Genomic DNA, 14,651 nt, shown 5'->3' with positions numbered 1-14,651 from the left:
AACCACACCCAGCTAATTTTTGTATTTTTAGTAAAGACAGGGTTTCACCATGTCGGCCACGCTGGTCTTGAACTCCTGACCTCAAGTGATCCACCCCCGCTTGGCCTCCCAAAGTGCTGGGATTACAGGCAAGAGCCACCCCTCCCAGCCTAATAATTTTTTTGTTAAGACAGAATCTTACTACGTTGCCCGGGCTGCTCTTGAACTCCAGGCCTCAAGTGGTCCTTCTGCTTCAGCCTCCCAAAGTGCTGGGGTTACAGACATGAGCCACCGCCTGGCATCAGTCCCTTCTTGATGGACTTTTGGGTTGCTTCCAAATTTTACCATAATTATTGCTTCCCTTTTGGAATGACAGTCAAAGTGTTTCATGGTTTTTAAATGTTTATGTCTAGTAATCAACCTTCTAGGAATCTATCCTAAGGAAACAATAACAGAAAAAGAAAAGCAAAACTCTATCCACAGAGATATTCATTGTCAGCTTATTTAAAGTATTGAAAAACTAGAGATTATCTAAATGCTCACCAATAGGAAAATGGTTAAGTAAACTGTGAAAAATCTATTCAATAGAATATTATGCACCCATTAAGAATGTTTATATAGGCTGGGTGCCACAGCTCACACCTATAATCCCAGCACTTTGGAAAGCTGAAGAGGAGGATTGCTTGATGCCAGAAGTTTGAGACCAGCTTGGGCAACACAGCAAAACCCCATCTCTACAAATTTTTTTTTTCAAATTAGCCAAGCGTGGCAGTGTGCACCTGCAGTCCTTGCTAGTTGGGAGACTGAGGCAGGAGGATGGCTTGAACCCAGGAGTTCAGTTGCACCACTGCACTCCTGGGTTATTTTATTCTTGTCTCTAAAATAAAAAAGAAGTTAGAGACCAGCCTGGGCAACACTGTATGACCCTGTCACTGCAAAAACTTAGCTGGGCATGGTGGCACATGCCTGAAGTCCCAGCTACTCAGGTGGCTGAGATGGGAGGATTGCTTGGGCCTGGGAGGTCAAGGCTGCAGTGAGCTGTGGCTATGATCATACCACTGCACTCCAGCCCGGAAGACAGAACAAAAGCCTGTCTTAAAACAAAAAAAACAAGGTTGGCCAGGTGTGGTGGCTCATGCCTGTAATCCCAGCACCTTGGGAGGCCGAGGTAGGTGGATCACCTGAGGTCAGGAGTTTGAGACCAGCCTGGCTAACATGGTAAAACCCCACCTCTACTAAAAATACAAAAATTAGCCAGGCGTGGTGGTGCATGCCTGTAATCCCAGCTACTCAGGAGGCTGAGGCAGGAGAATCACTTGAACCCGGAAGGCAGAGGTTGCAGTGAGCTGAGCTCGCGACAGCCTGGGTGACAGAGCGAGACTCTATCTCAAGAAAAGATGGGATTTACTTGTCCCTCCATGGTGTACTGTAGGAGAAGAAAAACAAAGCGGGTTTCAGAAAAGAATGTATGGTATTTTGGAGAAAAAATACTGTATGTGAAGGATAAAATCCCAAAGGCGTATTCACCATAGGAATCTTTCACTTCACAAATTTTGTTTATTTATTTATTTATTTTATTTCATTTTTGAGATGGAATCTCGCTCTGTTCCATAGGCTGGAGTGGTGCAGTGGTGCGATCTCGGCTCACTGCAACCTCTGCCTCCCCGGTTCAAGCGATTCTCCTGCCTCAGCCTCCCGAGTAGCTGGGACTACAGGTGGGGGCCACTATGCCCAACTAATTTTTTTGTATTTTTAGTACAGAAGGGGTTTTACCATGTTGGCCAGGATGGTCTCGATCTCTTGACCATGATCTGCCCACCTCGGCCTTCCAAAGTGCTGGGATTACAGGCGTGAGCCGCCGCGCCCGGCCCTATTATTATTACTATTATTATTATTATTTTGAGACAGAATTTTGCTCTTGTTGCCCAGGCTGGTGTGCAATGGCACGATCTGGGCTCACTGCAACCTCTGCCACCCGGGTTCAAGCAATTCTCCTGCCTCAGCCTCCCAAGTAGCTGGGATTACAGGTGCCCGCCACCACACCCAGCTAATTTTTTGTATTTTTCGTAGAGACAGAGTCTCACCATGTTGGCCAGTCTGGTCTAAACTCCTGACCTCAGGTCAACCACCCACCTTGGCCTCCCAAAGTCCTGGGATTACACGTGTGAACCGCTGTGCCCGGCCCACTTCACAAATTTTAGTCATGCTTTAATATTTTAAAGTGAGTCCGTGTGATTTTTTTTTCTTTTTCTTTTTCTTTTTGAAACAGTATCTTGCTCTGTCACCTAGGCTGGAGTGCAGTGGCACAATCTCAGCTCACTGCAATCTCTGCCTCCTGGGTTCAAGCAATTCTCGTGCCTCAGCCTCCTGAGTAGCTGGGAGTAAAGGCATGTGCCATTACGCCTGGCTAATTTTTGTATTTTTAGTAGAGATGGGATTTCACCATGTTGGTCAGGCTGGTCTAAATCTCCTGACCTCAAGTGATCCACCCTCCTTGGCCTCCCAAAGTGCTGTAATTACAGGCGTGAGCCACTGCGCCCTGCCGTCTGTGATTTTTGGGAGCAGAAAAAAATGATCAACAAATATTTGAAACGGAAAGCTTTGGCCTAAAAAGAGGAAAATGATACTTTTGCCTTTTGATTTGTTTAGTGGATCATAATTATTTTCTTTGTAGGCAAAAGTCACCCATCTTTGTATATATATTTCTCCTCCCCTCAAGTTTTCTAAGTTTGGCAAGCCACTTCTGCCAGAGGTTTAATAAGTGTTCATAAGGGAACTCTCATTACTCCTAGCACTGCTGGGATTAGAGTTGCCATCTCTGAGTGAAATCTAGAGTTTAATGTTGGGCACTGGGTGTGTTGCTCAGTCCTCTCAACAATCCTAGGAGGGAAGGGGCCATTACTACCCCATTTTCCACATGGAGAAACTGAGGCTCAGAGCAGTCTGGTCACTTGTCTAAGGAGAGTCAGCAGACAGTGGCTAGCTTTGAACCCAGGGCCAAATGACTCCAGGGGCTGTGTCCCTGACCGCTAACCCATTGGGCTCTAGGCTGACTGCCCCCTCAGCCAAGGACTGAGAGGGGAACCTTTTGAAAAGCTGGCAAAATGTGCTGGAAATGCTCAGAGGCAGCCAGAATGGAAAAAGATGCTCAAAGGCAACAGAACTTCTCAAAGGGGCGGAGGCTGCCCTGCCATGGGTGACATGTGGAAAACTTGAGAAATGTGACATCCAGGCGGTTAGTGGGAGAACTGGTCATGCTCTTTGGCAAACTGCTCCTTCCTCCTCCCTCCTTCTCCCCGATCCTCCAAACTCTGCACTGGGAGGGAGCACTTGGGACCACCTCAGAAGAGGCCTGGTGGCAGTGACCCAGTCCCAAATATCTGCCCAGACTTGGAGACTGCAAAGAGTGGGAACCCTTCCCTGAGCCTCAGGAGCAGTGGGGTCCACAGGGTCCCTCTAGCCACTGTTTTAAAGCCCCTGGTCTCAGGCTGCTTCTCCCCCAAGTCTCCTGAGCTTGGCCACATTAGCCACACCCTTGGCACAGCCACGGGATGATGGGTAGGATGTGGGCATCCCTCATGTCGGCATCCTGGGTCGACATCTAGGGCACTGCTTTCTCCCCATCCTCCTGCCTCTCCCGATGCCCCCTCCTCAAACCTCCTTGGCCTCCATCCTGCCCTCAGGATCACCACCTGTGACTTAGGCACACCAGTCCCTAGGCCTCTTCCTCCACTGGGGGACCCACCTGAAGGACCTGACCCACCCACAGGAAGGGGGATGAGGAGCACTCCCAGCTTTGTCCCCTCATGCTGCCTGGGCCCCAGGTGGCCACCGAGTGGGGAGGGTGGGCCCGCAGGACCAGAGCCTCTGGGGGTAGGCTCCCACTGTCAGAGGCACATTGAGTCTCCTCCCCTGGAAGAGCTGATCATGGTTCAGAGGGCAGAGGACCCTGTGCCACTCATCCTGGCATCCATCCTTCATTCATTCCCTCATTCTCCAACATGCCCTCTTCCAGCACTGTCCATGGGCCTGGCCCTGCCCCAGTCCTGCCTTGGGGGCAGTTGCAATCCAGTTGATTGGAGGAGGTGGAGTGGGACTAGAGAGGCCCCTAATTCAGCTCTCGGGCAGTTGGGGCAGGCTCTCTGGAGGAGCGGAAGTGCAACAGAACCTCGTAGTCCAGTGAATCACCTGGGCTGTGTCCAGAGCCCAAATGAGCTGAGGGCACGATTCACAGGCAGAGGGGGACGGACTTGGAGCAACTTCCCCTCCAGCCTCCCTTAATAAGAACCAGGGGGGAAAGGGGTGCTGCTGGGCTCCTACCCCTAGGGAGTTGGGTCAAGACAATGGGGCTGGCCAGAGCCACACAGATGTGGCTGGGGATGGTGGTGCCAGGCAGGGGCATGCAAGGGAGACAGAGCTGGGTGGATTCCACCAAGAGGGCCAGGGCCCAGCCAGGCCCCGCGGGGTACTGCTCATGCTGCTAGCCCCCGCCTCGCATGTCCCCCAGGCCTCGCATGCTTTTGCCTGTGGTTCCTGCATGTCCTCTGGTGTGACTGCTAGTTTTCCCCTGAACCCCCTCCCTGGCTCTGACAAGGAGCATTGCCTGTCCCCAGCCTGACTCAGGAGGCCAGCTGGCACCTTAGGCCCTGTCCTCCCCCGATTCCTCCTGGATAGGAATCCGGAGACTGCCCTCTGCCCGATTCCCCATCTAGCTGTCCCTCCACGCCTTTAGGAAGGCACGGGGTAGCCCTGAGGATGAGGGAACACCTTGGGAGCTCGTGGTCCCCAGAGGCCGCGACCTAACCAGTCTGCGGGGCAGGCTGGTTCCCACAGCCTTTCTCCCATGGGAACCACCCCTGTCCCCTGAAGTAGCCCAGGTAGGCCAATGAAGAGGGCCTGGAACCAGGAAGACCCTTGAATCGCCAATTGGAATCCACACTTGGGGGAAAGAGGTGGTTGTGACTTGGTGCCATCAGCGTCCTGGGATCCCCGGTCTTCCCCGCGTCGTGGGCGTTCTGTGTGTGCCTCCCACCCTGCGCCGCGGATCCCTGGACTCATGGGGTGTGGGTGCTCCCTGCCCATGCCCTCTGTGTACGTGGCTTTCTGCCCTCCCACCCTTCCCCAGCTCCAGCAGTACCCACGGCTGCGGGAGGAGATGGAGCGCATCGTGACCACCCACATCCGGGAGCGTGAGGGCCGCACCAAGGAGCAGGTGAGCCCCACAGCACGCGGCCTGCCCACGCCTTCCACTCCCCGGCCTGGAGTCGCTTCCTTCCTTCTGCCTCTTTTATCTCAGTCTTCCTCTCTCTCATACTAACTCTGCTTCTCTCTCTTTTTTACTGTAGTGAAATACACATAACATTAACTGTACCACTTTAGCCATGTTTAAGTGCACAGTTCAGCGTCACTAAGTACATTTGCATTGTCGTACAGCCCTTACCAACATCCAGCCACAGAACTCTTTTTTCCTTTTTTTGAGATAGAGTCTCACTCTATCGCCCAGGCTGGAGTGCAGCGGCATGATCTCAGTTACTGCATCCTTCGCCTCCTGAGTTCAAGTGATTCTTTGTCTCAGCCTCCCGAGTAGCTGGGATACAGGTGTGCACCACCATGCCTGGGTAATTTTTGTATTTTCAGTAGAGGCGAGGTTTTACCATGTTGGCCCGGTTGGTATCGAACTCCTGACCTCAAGTGATCCACCCGCCTCGGCCTTCCAAAATGTTGGGATTACAGGCGTGAGCTACTGCACCTGGCCTGTCTCTATGAATTTGACTTTTCTAGGGACCTCATGTAAGTGGAGTCATACAGCATCTGTCACTTAGCATAATATCTTCCAGGGTTATCCGTATTGTAGCATGTGTTAAAAGCTCCTTTCTTTTAAGTGTTGAATAATATTCCTTTGTACGGATGGACCACACTTTGTTTATTCATGTGGGTTGTTTCTGCCTTTTGGCCACTGTGAATCATGCTGCTATGAAGATGAGTGTACAAATATCTGAGTCCCCACTTTCAACCCTTGGGGGTATATACCTAGAAGGGGAAGTGCTCGGGCATAGGGTAGTTCTATGCTTATTTTTTTGGAGACAGAGTCCTGCTCTGTCGCCCCTGCTAGGCTGGAGTGCAGTGGCATGATCATGGTTCACTGTAGCCTCAACCGCCCAGGCTCAATCGATCCTCTGACCTTAGCCTCCCAAGGAGCTGGGGCTACAGATACATGCCACTATGCCTGGCTAATTTTAAAATTTTTTGCAGACACGGGGGTCTCACTATGGTGCCCAGGATGGTCTCAAACTTCTGGACTCAAATGATCTGCCTCAGCCTCCCAAAGTGCTGGGATTACAGGCATGAGCCACCCTGCCTGGCCTAGTCTGACTTTTTTTTTTTTGAGATGGAGTTTCGCTCTTGTTACCCAGGCTGGAGTGCAATGGCATGATCTCCGCTCACCGCAACCTCCACCTCCTGGGTTCAAGCAATTCTCCTGCCTCAGCCTCCAGAGTAGCTGGGACTACAGGCACGCACCATCATGCCCAACTAATTTTTGTATTTTTAGTAGAGATGGGGCTTCACCTTGTTGACCAGGATGGTCTCGATCTCTTGACCTTGTGATCCACCCGCCTCGTCCTCCCAAAGTGCTGGGATTATAAGCCTGAGCCACCGTGCCCGGCCTGACTTTCTTCACTTTCTGGCAGTCTACCTTCTGGTCCTCTCTTTGGGCCTTTCTGTCTATTTGCTGTTTCTCTGGGTCACATTCTACCCCTCATAGCCACCCCAACCTTTATGTCATTGTTCATCAACTATTCATTCATTCATTCCTTACTTCCATCATAAACATAGCCCCTGAATGCTGCCTCTGAGCATTTCACCCTCTGATGGCCACTGGCTTGCTCCCAGTGTTTCTCTATTACAAACTGTACTACTTTGAGTACTCTGGCTCATGTATCTTTGCTCACTTGATGAATTTATCTGTAAGGTATAATTCTGGAAGTGAATCTGTGCATTAATTGTTTGTTTGTTTGTTTGTTTGTTTGAGATAGGATGCTCTGACGTGAGCAGAGCCCATCGTGGGCCTCACGGAGCTCACAGGCTAGTCCTCCTTCCTGGTCCATGTCTGCCACGCCCCCGCCTATCTGTTGTAGCCCCCTCTGGCTCCCATTTCCCATTTCCTGTTTTCAAACGTCTCTCCATGATGATGCCATCTGCATTCATTCATGTTTTTGTTATCGATGTCGTATTTTTAAAGTCTTATTGATTGCTTTTTAATTACAAAAGTAATAAATAAAACATTCAATCGGTATAGAAGTGGTTAAATTACAAGGAGATAGCCCTCCATTCACTCTTCGCCACCCCCAGTTCCTCCCAAAAAATAACCATTAGTAACAGTTTGGGGCTCCACACAGTGGCTCATACCTGTAATCCCAGCAATTTGGGAGGCCTCGGTGGGAGGATTACATGAGCCCAGTAGCTTGAGACCAGCCAGGGCAACATGGCAAGACCGACCCCGTCTCTACAAAAAATTTTAAAAACTAGCTAGGCGAGTCGGCATGCACCCAAAGTCCTAGCTACATGGGAGGCTGAGGTGGGAGGATCGCTTGAGCCCAGGAAGTGGAGGCTGCAGTGAGCTGTGATCATGCCACTGCATTCCAGCATGGGTAACACAGTAAGACTGTGCATCAGTAATACCACAAAAAGCAAAATGGTTTACTGTGTCACCTTACAGTCATATGCACACACGCACGCACACACACACACACACACACATACACAGACACAATCCAAATTCCATCTTTATCCTAAATCACAAGCCTGCTGTGTGCCTTGCCTTTTTCCCCAGAAGATAATCCTGATAGCTAACATCTGTTGAGTATCTCATCTCCTGTGTCTTCACCAGTTCTAAGAGGCAGAAATGCTACGTTTGTGGACTTTGAGGCTCAGTGAGGACAGGCCCCAAACTCACAGAAAACCATGGGGCTTGGGTCTGAACCTGGCAGTCTTTATCCCATTTGGAAAGTCATTCTCATCACTACTCAATTCCAAATCTGTTCACGGTTAATCATTTGCACGGCTCTTCCCAGGCTGGAACCTACACATTGTCCTTGGTTTTGTTTTTTTTTTTTTTTTGAGATGGCGTCTCACTCAGTTGCCCAGGCTGGAGTGCGGTGGCTCGATCTTGACTCACTGCAACCTCCACCTCCCAGGTTCAAGCCATTCTCCTGCCTCAGCCTCCCGAGTAGCTGTGACCACAGGTGCACACCACCATGCCTGGCTAATTTTTGTATTTTTGTAGAGGCAGGGTTTCACCGTTTTGGCCAGGACGGTCTCGAACTCGTGACCTCAAACCATCTGCCTGCCTCAGCCTCCCAAGGTGCTGGGATTATAGGCATTAGCCACCCCGCCCCACCAGACCTTGTTCTTTTGAACAGCTGCAGGGTGCTTTTTTGTCTAGAGAGTATCACAATCTATTTCACCCTCTGGTGGCCACTGGCTTGCTCCCAGTGTTTCTCTGTTACAAACTGTACTACTTTGAGTACTCTGGCTCATGTGTCTTTGCTCACTTGATGAATTTATCTGTGAGATATAATTCTGGAAGTGAATGTGCATTATTTGTTTGTTTGTTTGTTTGTTTGAGATAGGATGCTCTGACGTCCAGGCTGGAGTACAGTGGTGCCATTACGGCTCACTGCAACCTCTGCCTTCCTGGGCTCAAGCGATCCTCCCACCTCAGCCTCCTGAGTAGCCGGATCCGCAGGCATATGCCACTACACCTGGGTAATTTTTCTATTTTTTGTAGACAGGGTTTCTCCATGTTGCCCAGGTTGGTCTTGAATTCCTAGGCTCAAGTGATCCTCCTGCCTCAGCCTCCCAAAGTGCTAGGATTACAGGCGTGCCCCACCACATCCAGCCCTGTGCATTTTAATGTTGTTAAATATTGCCAAACTGCCCTCTGAGAAGGTGATACTAATTTACACTTCCACCAACAATAGGAAAGAGAGCTCATCTCCCAACACTTGTGCCACACTGATCATTTTCAAATCCGCATTATTTTAACCTACATTTCGTTATTAACAAGGGTAAGCACTTTTTACATTTCCATACTGGTTTTATGCATTTCTTCTATGAATTGTTCATCATATTCTTTGACAAAATAACATATATTTTGATTTGTGATTTTTTTTCTTCTTTCCTCTTCTCTTCTCTTCCCTTCTCTTTTCTTTTCCCTTCTTTTCTTTCAGGGTTTTGCTCTGTCTTTGAGGCTGGAGTGCAGTGGTGCAATCTTAGCTCACTGAAAGCTCAACTTCCTGGGCTCAATCAGTCCTCCCACCTCAGCCTCCCAAGTAGCTGGGACTACAGGCGCATGCCGCCACACCTCGCTAACTTTCGTATTTTTTGGTAGAGACAGGTCTCCCTATGTTGCCCAGACTGGTCTTGAACTCTTAGGCTCAAGCAGTCCTCCCGCTTCCACCTCCCAAAGTGCTGGGATTCCAGGTGTGAGCCACTGCACCCGGCTTTTGTGTTTCACTGGTGGTAGGAGCTGTATTTATTATGGACGCTAACCTTCTATGTGTGCTGCAAGTGTTTTTCTCCCAGTTTGCCCTGCGTTTTAAAACTTTGTGGTGTCTTTTCCGCTTGCCCACCAACCTGTGTATCCTTGAAGGTCATGCTTCTCATTGATATTGAGCTGGCTTACATGAACACCAACCATGAGGACTTCATAGGCTTTGCCAAGTGAGTACTCCCCCTGGGCAAAAAGTGAGTACTCCCTGGGCAAAGAAGGTGACACGTGTGTGTGTGTGTGTGTGTGTGTGTGTGTGTGTGTGTGGGTGTGTGGGTGGTGTGTGGTGTGTGGTGTGTGTATGTGTGGTGTGTGTATGTGTATGTGTATGTGTATGTGCATGTGTATGTATGTGTGTATGGAGCCCAAGTCTGCTAGGTTAACCCTCAGGGTCCTGTGCTCACTGAGCAGTGGGCAGTAGAGCTGGGTCTCTTGAGAGGAGAAGTTCTGAGACTCTTCCCCTCCCTCCCATTAGTGCTCAGCAGAGGAGCAGCCAGATGAACAAGAAGAAAACTTCAGGGAACCAGGTGAGTGGCCCCCAGCACCCCAGCCCAAGGGATGGAGGGTGCCGGACGGATGCCAGACTCCGAGAGCCCCCTCCTCTGAGGGGAAGGGTCCCACAGGGGCCAGGGAGCTGTCAGCTGCCATCCACAAGCCTCCCGCTCTGCCTCAGTAACCCTCTCTCCTCTCTCCCCGATGCCTCTCGTGGTTGCTATGGTCACCTGTTTGCAGGATGAGATTCTGGTGAGTACCGGGACTGGGGCTCTCGGCTTGTGTAGCGGGGGGAGGAGGGGCTGTCGGCGGTGGGGATCTGCAGTGGGTAGGAGGGTACCCTTTGGCTGAAGCTGCTTGTACGTACCAGCCCCTGGCGTTTCATACCTGCCCTCAGGCCAGAAGCAGGCCCAGCGACACACACAGCCGCATTCACCCGTCCATCCTTGTGCACGAGCCAAGCACCTACTTCAGGCAGAGCTAGACCGTGTGGGGCTGGGTGGGTGAGAAGGCTGGGCCTGGCATGTTTAAGGTGCTCCTTAAATGTCTCTTGGATGGATAAATGCGCATGAGTGAGACATGTTTTTAAGAGGCTGACTTGAGTCAGCCATCGAGTCCGGACTTGAATGAAGAGATGAATGAGAAGTGAAGAGACGAGTCGCTGCTCACCTGGCTTCCTGCTGTCGGTGCTCAGATGTCCGCAGAACCTGCCTCGGCAGGAGCGCTTGCTGAACCCCAGTTGTACACATGAGCCCGAGGGTCCTCAGCTTTTCTGTCCATAGGTTCCAGAGGCTGTAGTTTCTTTGTAAGGCTCTAGCTGTTTATGTGATTATTGGCTTAATGTCTGCTTCCTTCCCAGGCCCCATAAGGGGAGAGCTGAGTCTGTCCTGTTTATCATTAAATCCCCAGCTCAAGCCCAGAGCCTGGCACGCAGTAGGTGTTCAACAGAATGAAGGCAGGAATGAATGTAGGATCAGGACAATTCAGTTCAGCCAAAACTAGCTGGTACCTACACAGTGCTGGCCCCGGGACAGAACGCGGAGACCTGGGCCTGCTGGTAGGGCCCAGCCAAGGCCCCTGAGAGCTCCATGCGGGGTGGGAGTTGGGGGAGCAGGAGGTCCCTGGTGTGAGGCTCCAGAGGGGGCTTAGGATAAGCAGGCAGGAGTTCAGGGCTGGGGGTGGCCAAGAGGAGGACAAAGGCTACAAGTCAGGGTGGGGAACAGGTGGTGAGACCTGCTGGTCACATCCCAGGACACAGAGTGGACTCAATTCCAAAGACGGTGACAAGACGCTGTGGGGATCCTCGCCTGATCAGGAAGGGGTGAGCGAGGCAGCTGTGGTCTCCCCTCAACTTAGCTGCTGCTGGGCTGTGCAGCTTGGGTTCCCAGCAAGGTTCTCAAGGAAGCCAGAGAGGCATAAGGAGGGCTCCAGAAGCAAGCCTGGCTCCAGAGAGCTTTGCCACCAGCCCCAGGCCTCCTTGGGTCTTCTCTGGATGCTCAGAGAAGCAGGTGGAGAGGTCAGGGTCCAGGAGGAAGCAGAAGCAGCTCCCTTATCCTCTCGGTCTGACTCATGACCAGTGCCTGGCCAGTGACCCTGCCCTTGAAGTAGAACCACAGGCCATGGACTATGGCCATGGCTCTGGACTTCCTGGGGACAGCTGCTTCCTGCTATGAAAAGGGACCTTAGCCTGTTACTCTGGGCACTTCACGGATCAGTCCCTGTCCCTGGGGGCCTGGAGCCAAAGACTCTTAGAATCCTACTAGCATAGCATTCATTTATTCATACTACAAATACATATCAATCACTTCCTGTCTGCCAAGCCCTCTGCAGGGTGCTGGGATGTACTAGTGACCAAGAGGGTTCACAATTTAACAGGGGAGGCTGCATCAACAGATAATCACACACACCCATGCAGAGAAGTTAGTTAAAAATCAAAGTCGTGGCCGGGCGCGGGGGCTCACACCTATAATCCCAGTACTTTGGGAGGTCGAGGTGGGTGGATCACGAGGTCAGGAGATCGAGACCATCCTGGCCAACATGGTGAAACCCTGTCTCTACTAAAAATACAAAAAGTAGCTGGACATGGTGGCATGTGCCTGTAATCCCAGCTACTCAGGAGGCTGAGGCAGGAGAATTGCTTGAACCAGGGAGTCAGAGGTTGCAATGAGCTGAGATCGTGCCACTGTACTCCAGCCTGGTGACAGAACAAGACTCAAAAAAAAAAAAAATTGAAGTCATTGTTATAGAAGTTGACTTCAGGGAGTGATCAAAGATTATTATGGGAATCCTGATCTATACTGGGGGCCAGGAAGGTCTGGCCTGAGAATGTAAATTCTGAGCTGATACCCAAAGGCTGAGTAAGGAAGGAGAAGTGCTTTCTAGGCAGAGGCAGCAGCAGTATGTGTAAAGTCAGAAACACATCTCAGAACAGATGCTTGCCCAATTGGCCACATAAACTGCTTGCATACTCTTAGTGACAGGGAGCTCATCCCCTACCCAGGCCTCCAGTCCCTTACTTGGCCAGGTCTGCCTGTCAGAGGCTCTTTATCTTGAGCTGATCTCTGCCTTCCTCTGTCTTCCACTCTATTCACTAGTGATTTAAACCAAGGCAGGTCTGGCCTCCAGCCTCCCTGACTGGCCAGGCCTCTGAGAGCTGGGGGATGGGCGGGCTTTCAAATGCCTCTCTTTGCCTACCACATCCCCCACAGGGAGGCTCAGGCCCTGCCACTTACCTCCTGCCCCATCACCCTCCAGGTCATCCGCAAGGGCTGGCTGACTATCAACAATATTGGCATCATGAAAGGGGGCTCTAAGGAGTACTGGTTTGTGCTGACCGCTGAGAATCTGTCCTGGTACAAGGATGATGAGGTGAGTCAAGGGCCAGTGATCATCATGGGGCTGGGCTGGTGGCCAGGGTCAGGCTCAGACCCTCCCACAGGCTTGGAGTGGGCTGTACCATGGAACAGGGTTTTAAAATGTCTCGTCAAAGATCCCTGGGCAGGCCGGGCGCAGTGGCTCATGCCTGTAATCCCAGCACTTTGGAAGGCCGAGGCGGGTGGGTTACCTGAGGTCAGGAGTTCAAGATCAGCCTGGCCAACATGGTGAAACCCCATCTTTACTAAAAATACAAAAATTAGCCTGATGTGTTGGTGGGTGCCTGTAATCCTAGCTACCAGGGAGGCTGAGACAGGAGAATGGCTTGAACCTGTGAGGCAGAGGTTGCAATGAGCCGAGATTGAGCCATCGCACTCCAGCCTGAACAACAGAGGGAGACTCCATCTCAAAAAAAGATCCATGGGTGGAGTTGGGATGCAAGGGTGACCCTGGGGGTTCCCTGGGGAGGCGCCCTCTCACCTAGGTTGAAAGGAGAAGGTAGTTGGCAGGACTGAGGAGTCTGGGCTAAGCGCCCTGGGGAGGGTGGGCAGGGGCCCTGGGTGCCCCTTCCTGACCCTGCGGCCCAGCGGCCTTCCTGTTTTCCCACTGCAGGGCGTGCCGCCTCCTCTGTGGCCCCCACAGACCCATGACACATTCGAGTCCAGCTGCCAGACACCGCGTTAACCCCTGCACCCCAGGCCCCTAGACCCCTGCAGCCCAAGGGAAATGCCCAGGTGCCTCCAGGCTGAGGGCCAAGGAGTGTGGGGGCCCTGCCGAGCCGCCACACAGACCCCCTCCCCGCCCACGAGGGCACACAGAAGCCCCTGCCACTTCCTTCTCCTGCTGCTGGTCTCCTTTAAGAATGAGTCTATTTGGCTTTCACATCTGGATTCCAGAGGTGACCAGAGGGAATGGGGAGGGCTGGGGGTGGGCTTGTGGTAATGAGCTCCAGCTGGCCAAGGAGTGGGGGAAGGGACCCTCTTCTTCCTGAGGGGGCTGTTGGAGGCTATGGTGTCCCCACTGGGGGAGCGGGGCTCTGGGTAGGGCCTGTGATTTTGGCCTCCGAGCCCCCTCCTAGGTCCCTGTCTCCTCCAAGTTTGTCCCGGGCAGGGGCCCCAACTCTCCACCTTGGGAGGGGCCTCTGTCGTCACTGTTGGGGGCGCCAAGCCATCTGGACCTCATTACCCCAACCCCGGCCTCCCCCAACATGGGGGCCCCTGGAAGGGAGGGAGTGTGTGGTGGGGGGGTGTGGGTGGGGGCGGCTTCCTGCAGGTCACTCTGCAGGGTCCCTAGATGCCCCCATGGGTTTGGTCTCCCATGTTGAGGCTCCTTACACAGGGCCAGGGAGACTGTGTGACCGGGGGCGCGGGGCCAGGGGCCTGAGACCGGTGACACTGTAGGGGAGGAGCGAGTGTAACTGAGGGGGTCCTCTGTCCTCGTGCCTCAGCCTGTAGGTCTTTCTTGAGCTTTTGTGTATATCTGAGTTTAGTGGTGTGTGAAAATGGCTCTGAAAATCGTATGTGGGGAGGTGGGAGCAGGCTGTGGGCAGTGGGTGCTAGGAGATGGTGTGTGTGTGTGTGCATGTGTGTGTGTGTGTGTAGCTGGCTTGTGGGTCTGGTGTGTGGGTGTTTTTTTAGGAGTGTGATTGGGGTATAGCATCTAGGTGTTTGGAATATGCGGTCTGCATTTGTGTCGGGGGGAAATCTGTGTGCCTGTGGAGTGACTCTGGGCACATGTCGCTGTGCTCGGGGTGGAA

General features: G+C 52.2%; 1 protein-coding gene across 12 annotated transcripts in view; it reads left to right on the top strand.

Moving 5' to 3' along the window:
* Nucleotides 1-14,651, top strand: part of DNM1 (dynamin 1) — a 51,637-nt gene that overhangs the window by 26,248 nt on the left and 10,738 nt on the right. For all 12 annotated transcript variants that reach the window (XR_001831043.2, XR_001831045.2, XR_001831042.2 and 9 more), the window contains exons 11-15: nt 5,105-5,191; nt 9,632-9,702; nt 10,005-10,056; nt 10,262-10,273; nt 12,776-12,889. Coding sequence is in view for 8 of the 12 variants with exons in the window: in XM_017549009.1 (XP_017404498.1) it covers nt 5,105-5,191; nt 9,632-9,702; nt 10,005-10,056; nt 10,262-10,273; nt 12,776-12,889 (336 nt within the window). In the remaining 4 variants the exon portion in view is untranslated. The remainder of the gene's footprint in view (nt 1-5,104; nt 5,192-9,631; nt 9,703-10,004; nt 10,057-10,261; nt 10,274-12,775; nt 12,890-14,651) is intronic.

Source organism: Cebus imitator, unplaced genomic scaffold, assembly GCF_001604975.1.
Source record: "Cebus imitator isolate Cc_AM_T3 unplaced genomic scaffold, Cebus_imitator-1.0 Scaffold216, whole genome shotgun sequence".
In the NCBI taxonomy this organism is placed as follows: domain Eukaryota; kingdom Metazoa; phylum Chordata; class Mammalia; order Primates; family Cebidae; genus Cebus; species Cebus imitator.
The sequence above is the reverse complement of the archived record's forward strand: the minus strand, read 5'-3'. Positions and strand labels throughout refer to the sequence as shown.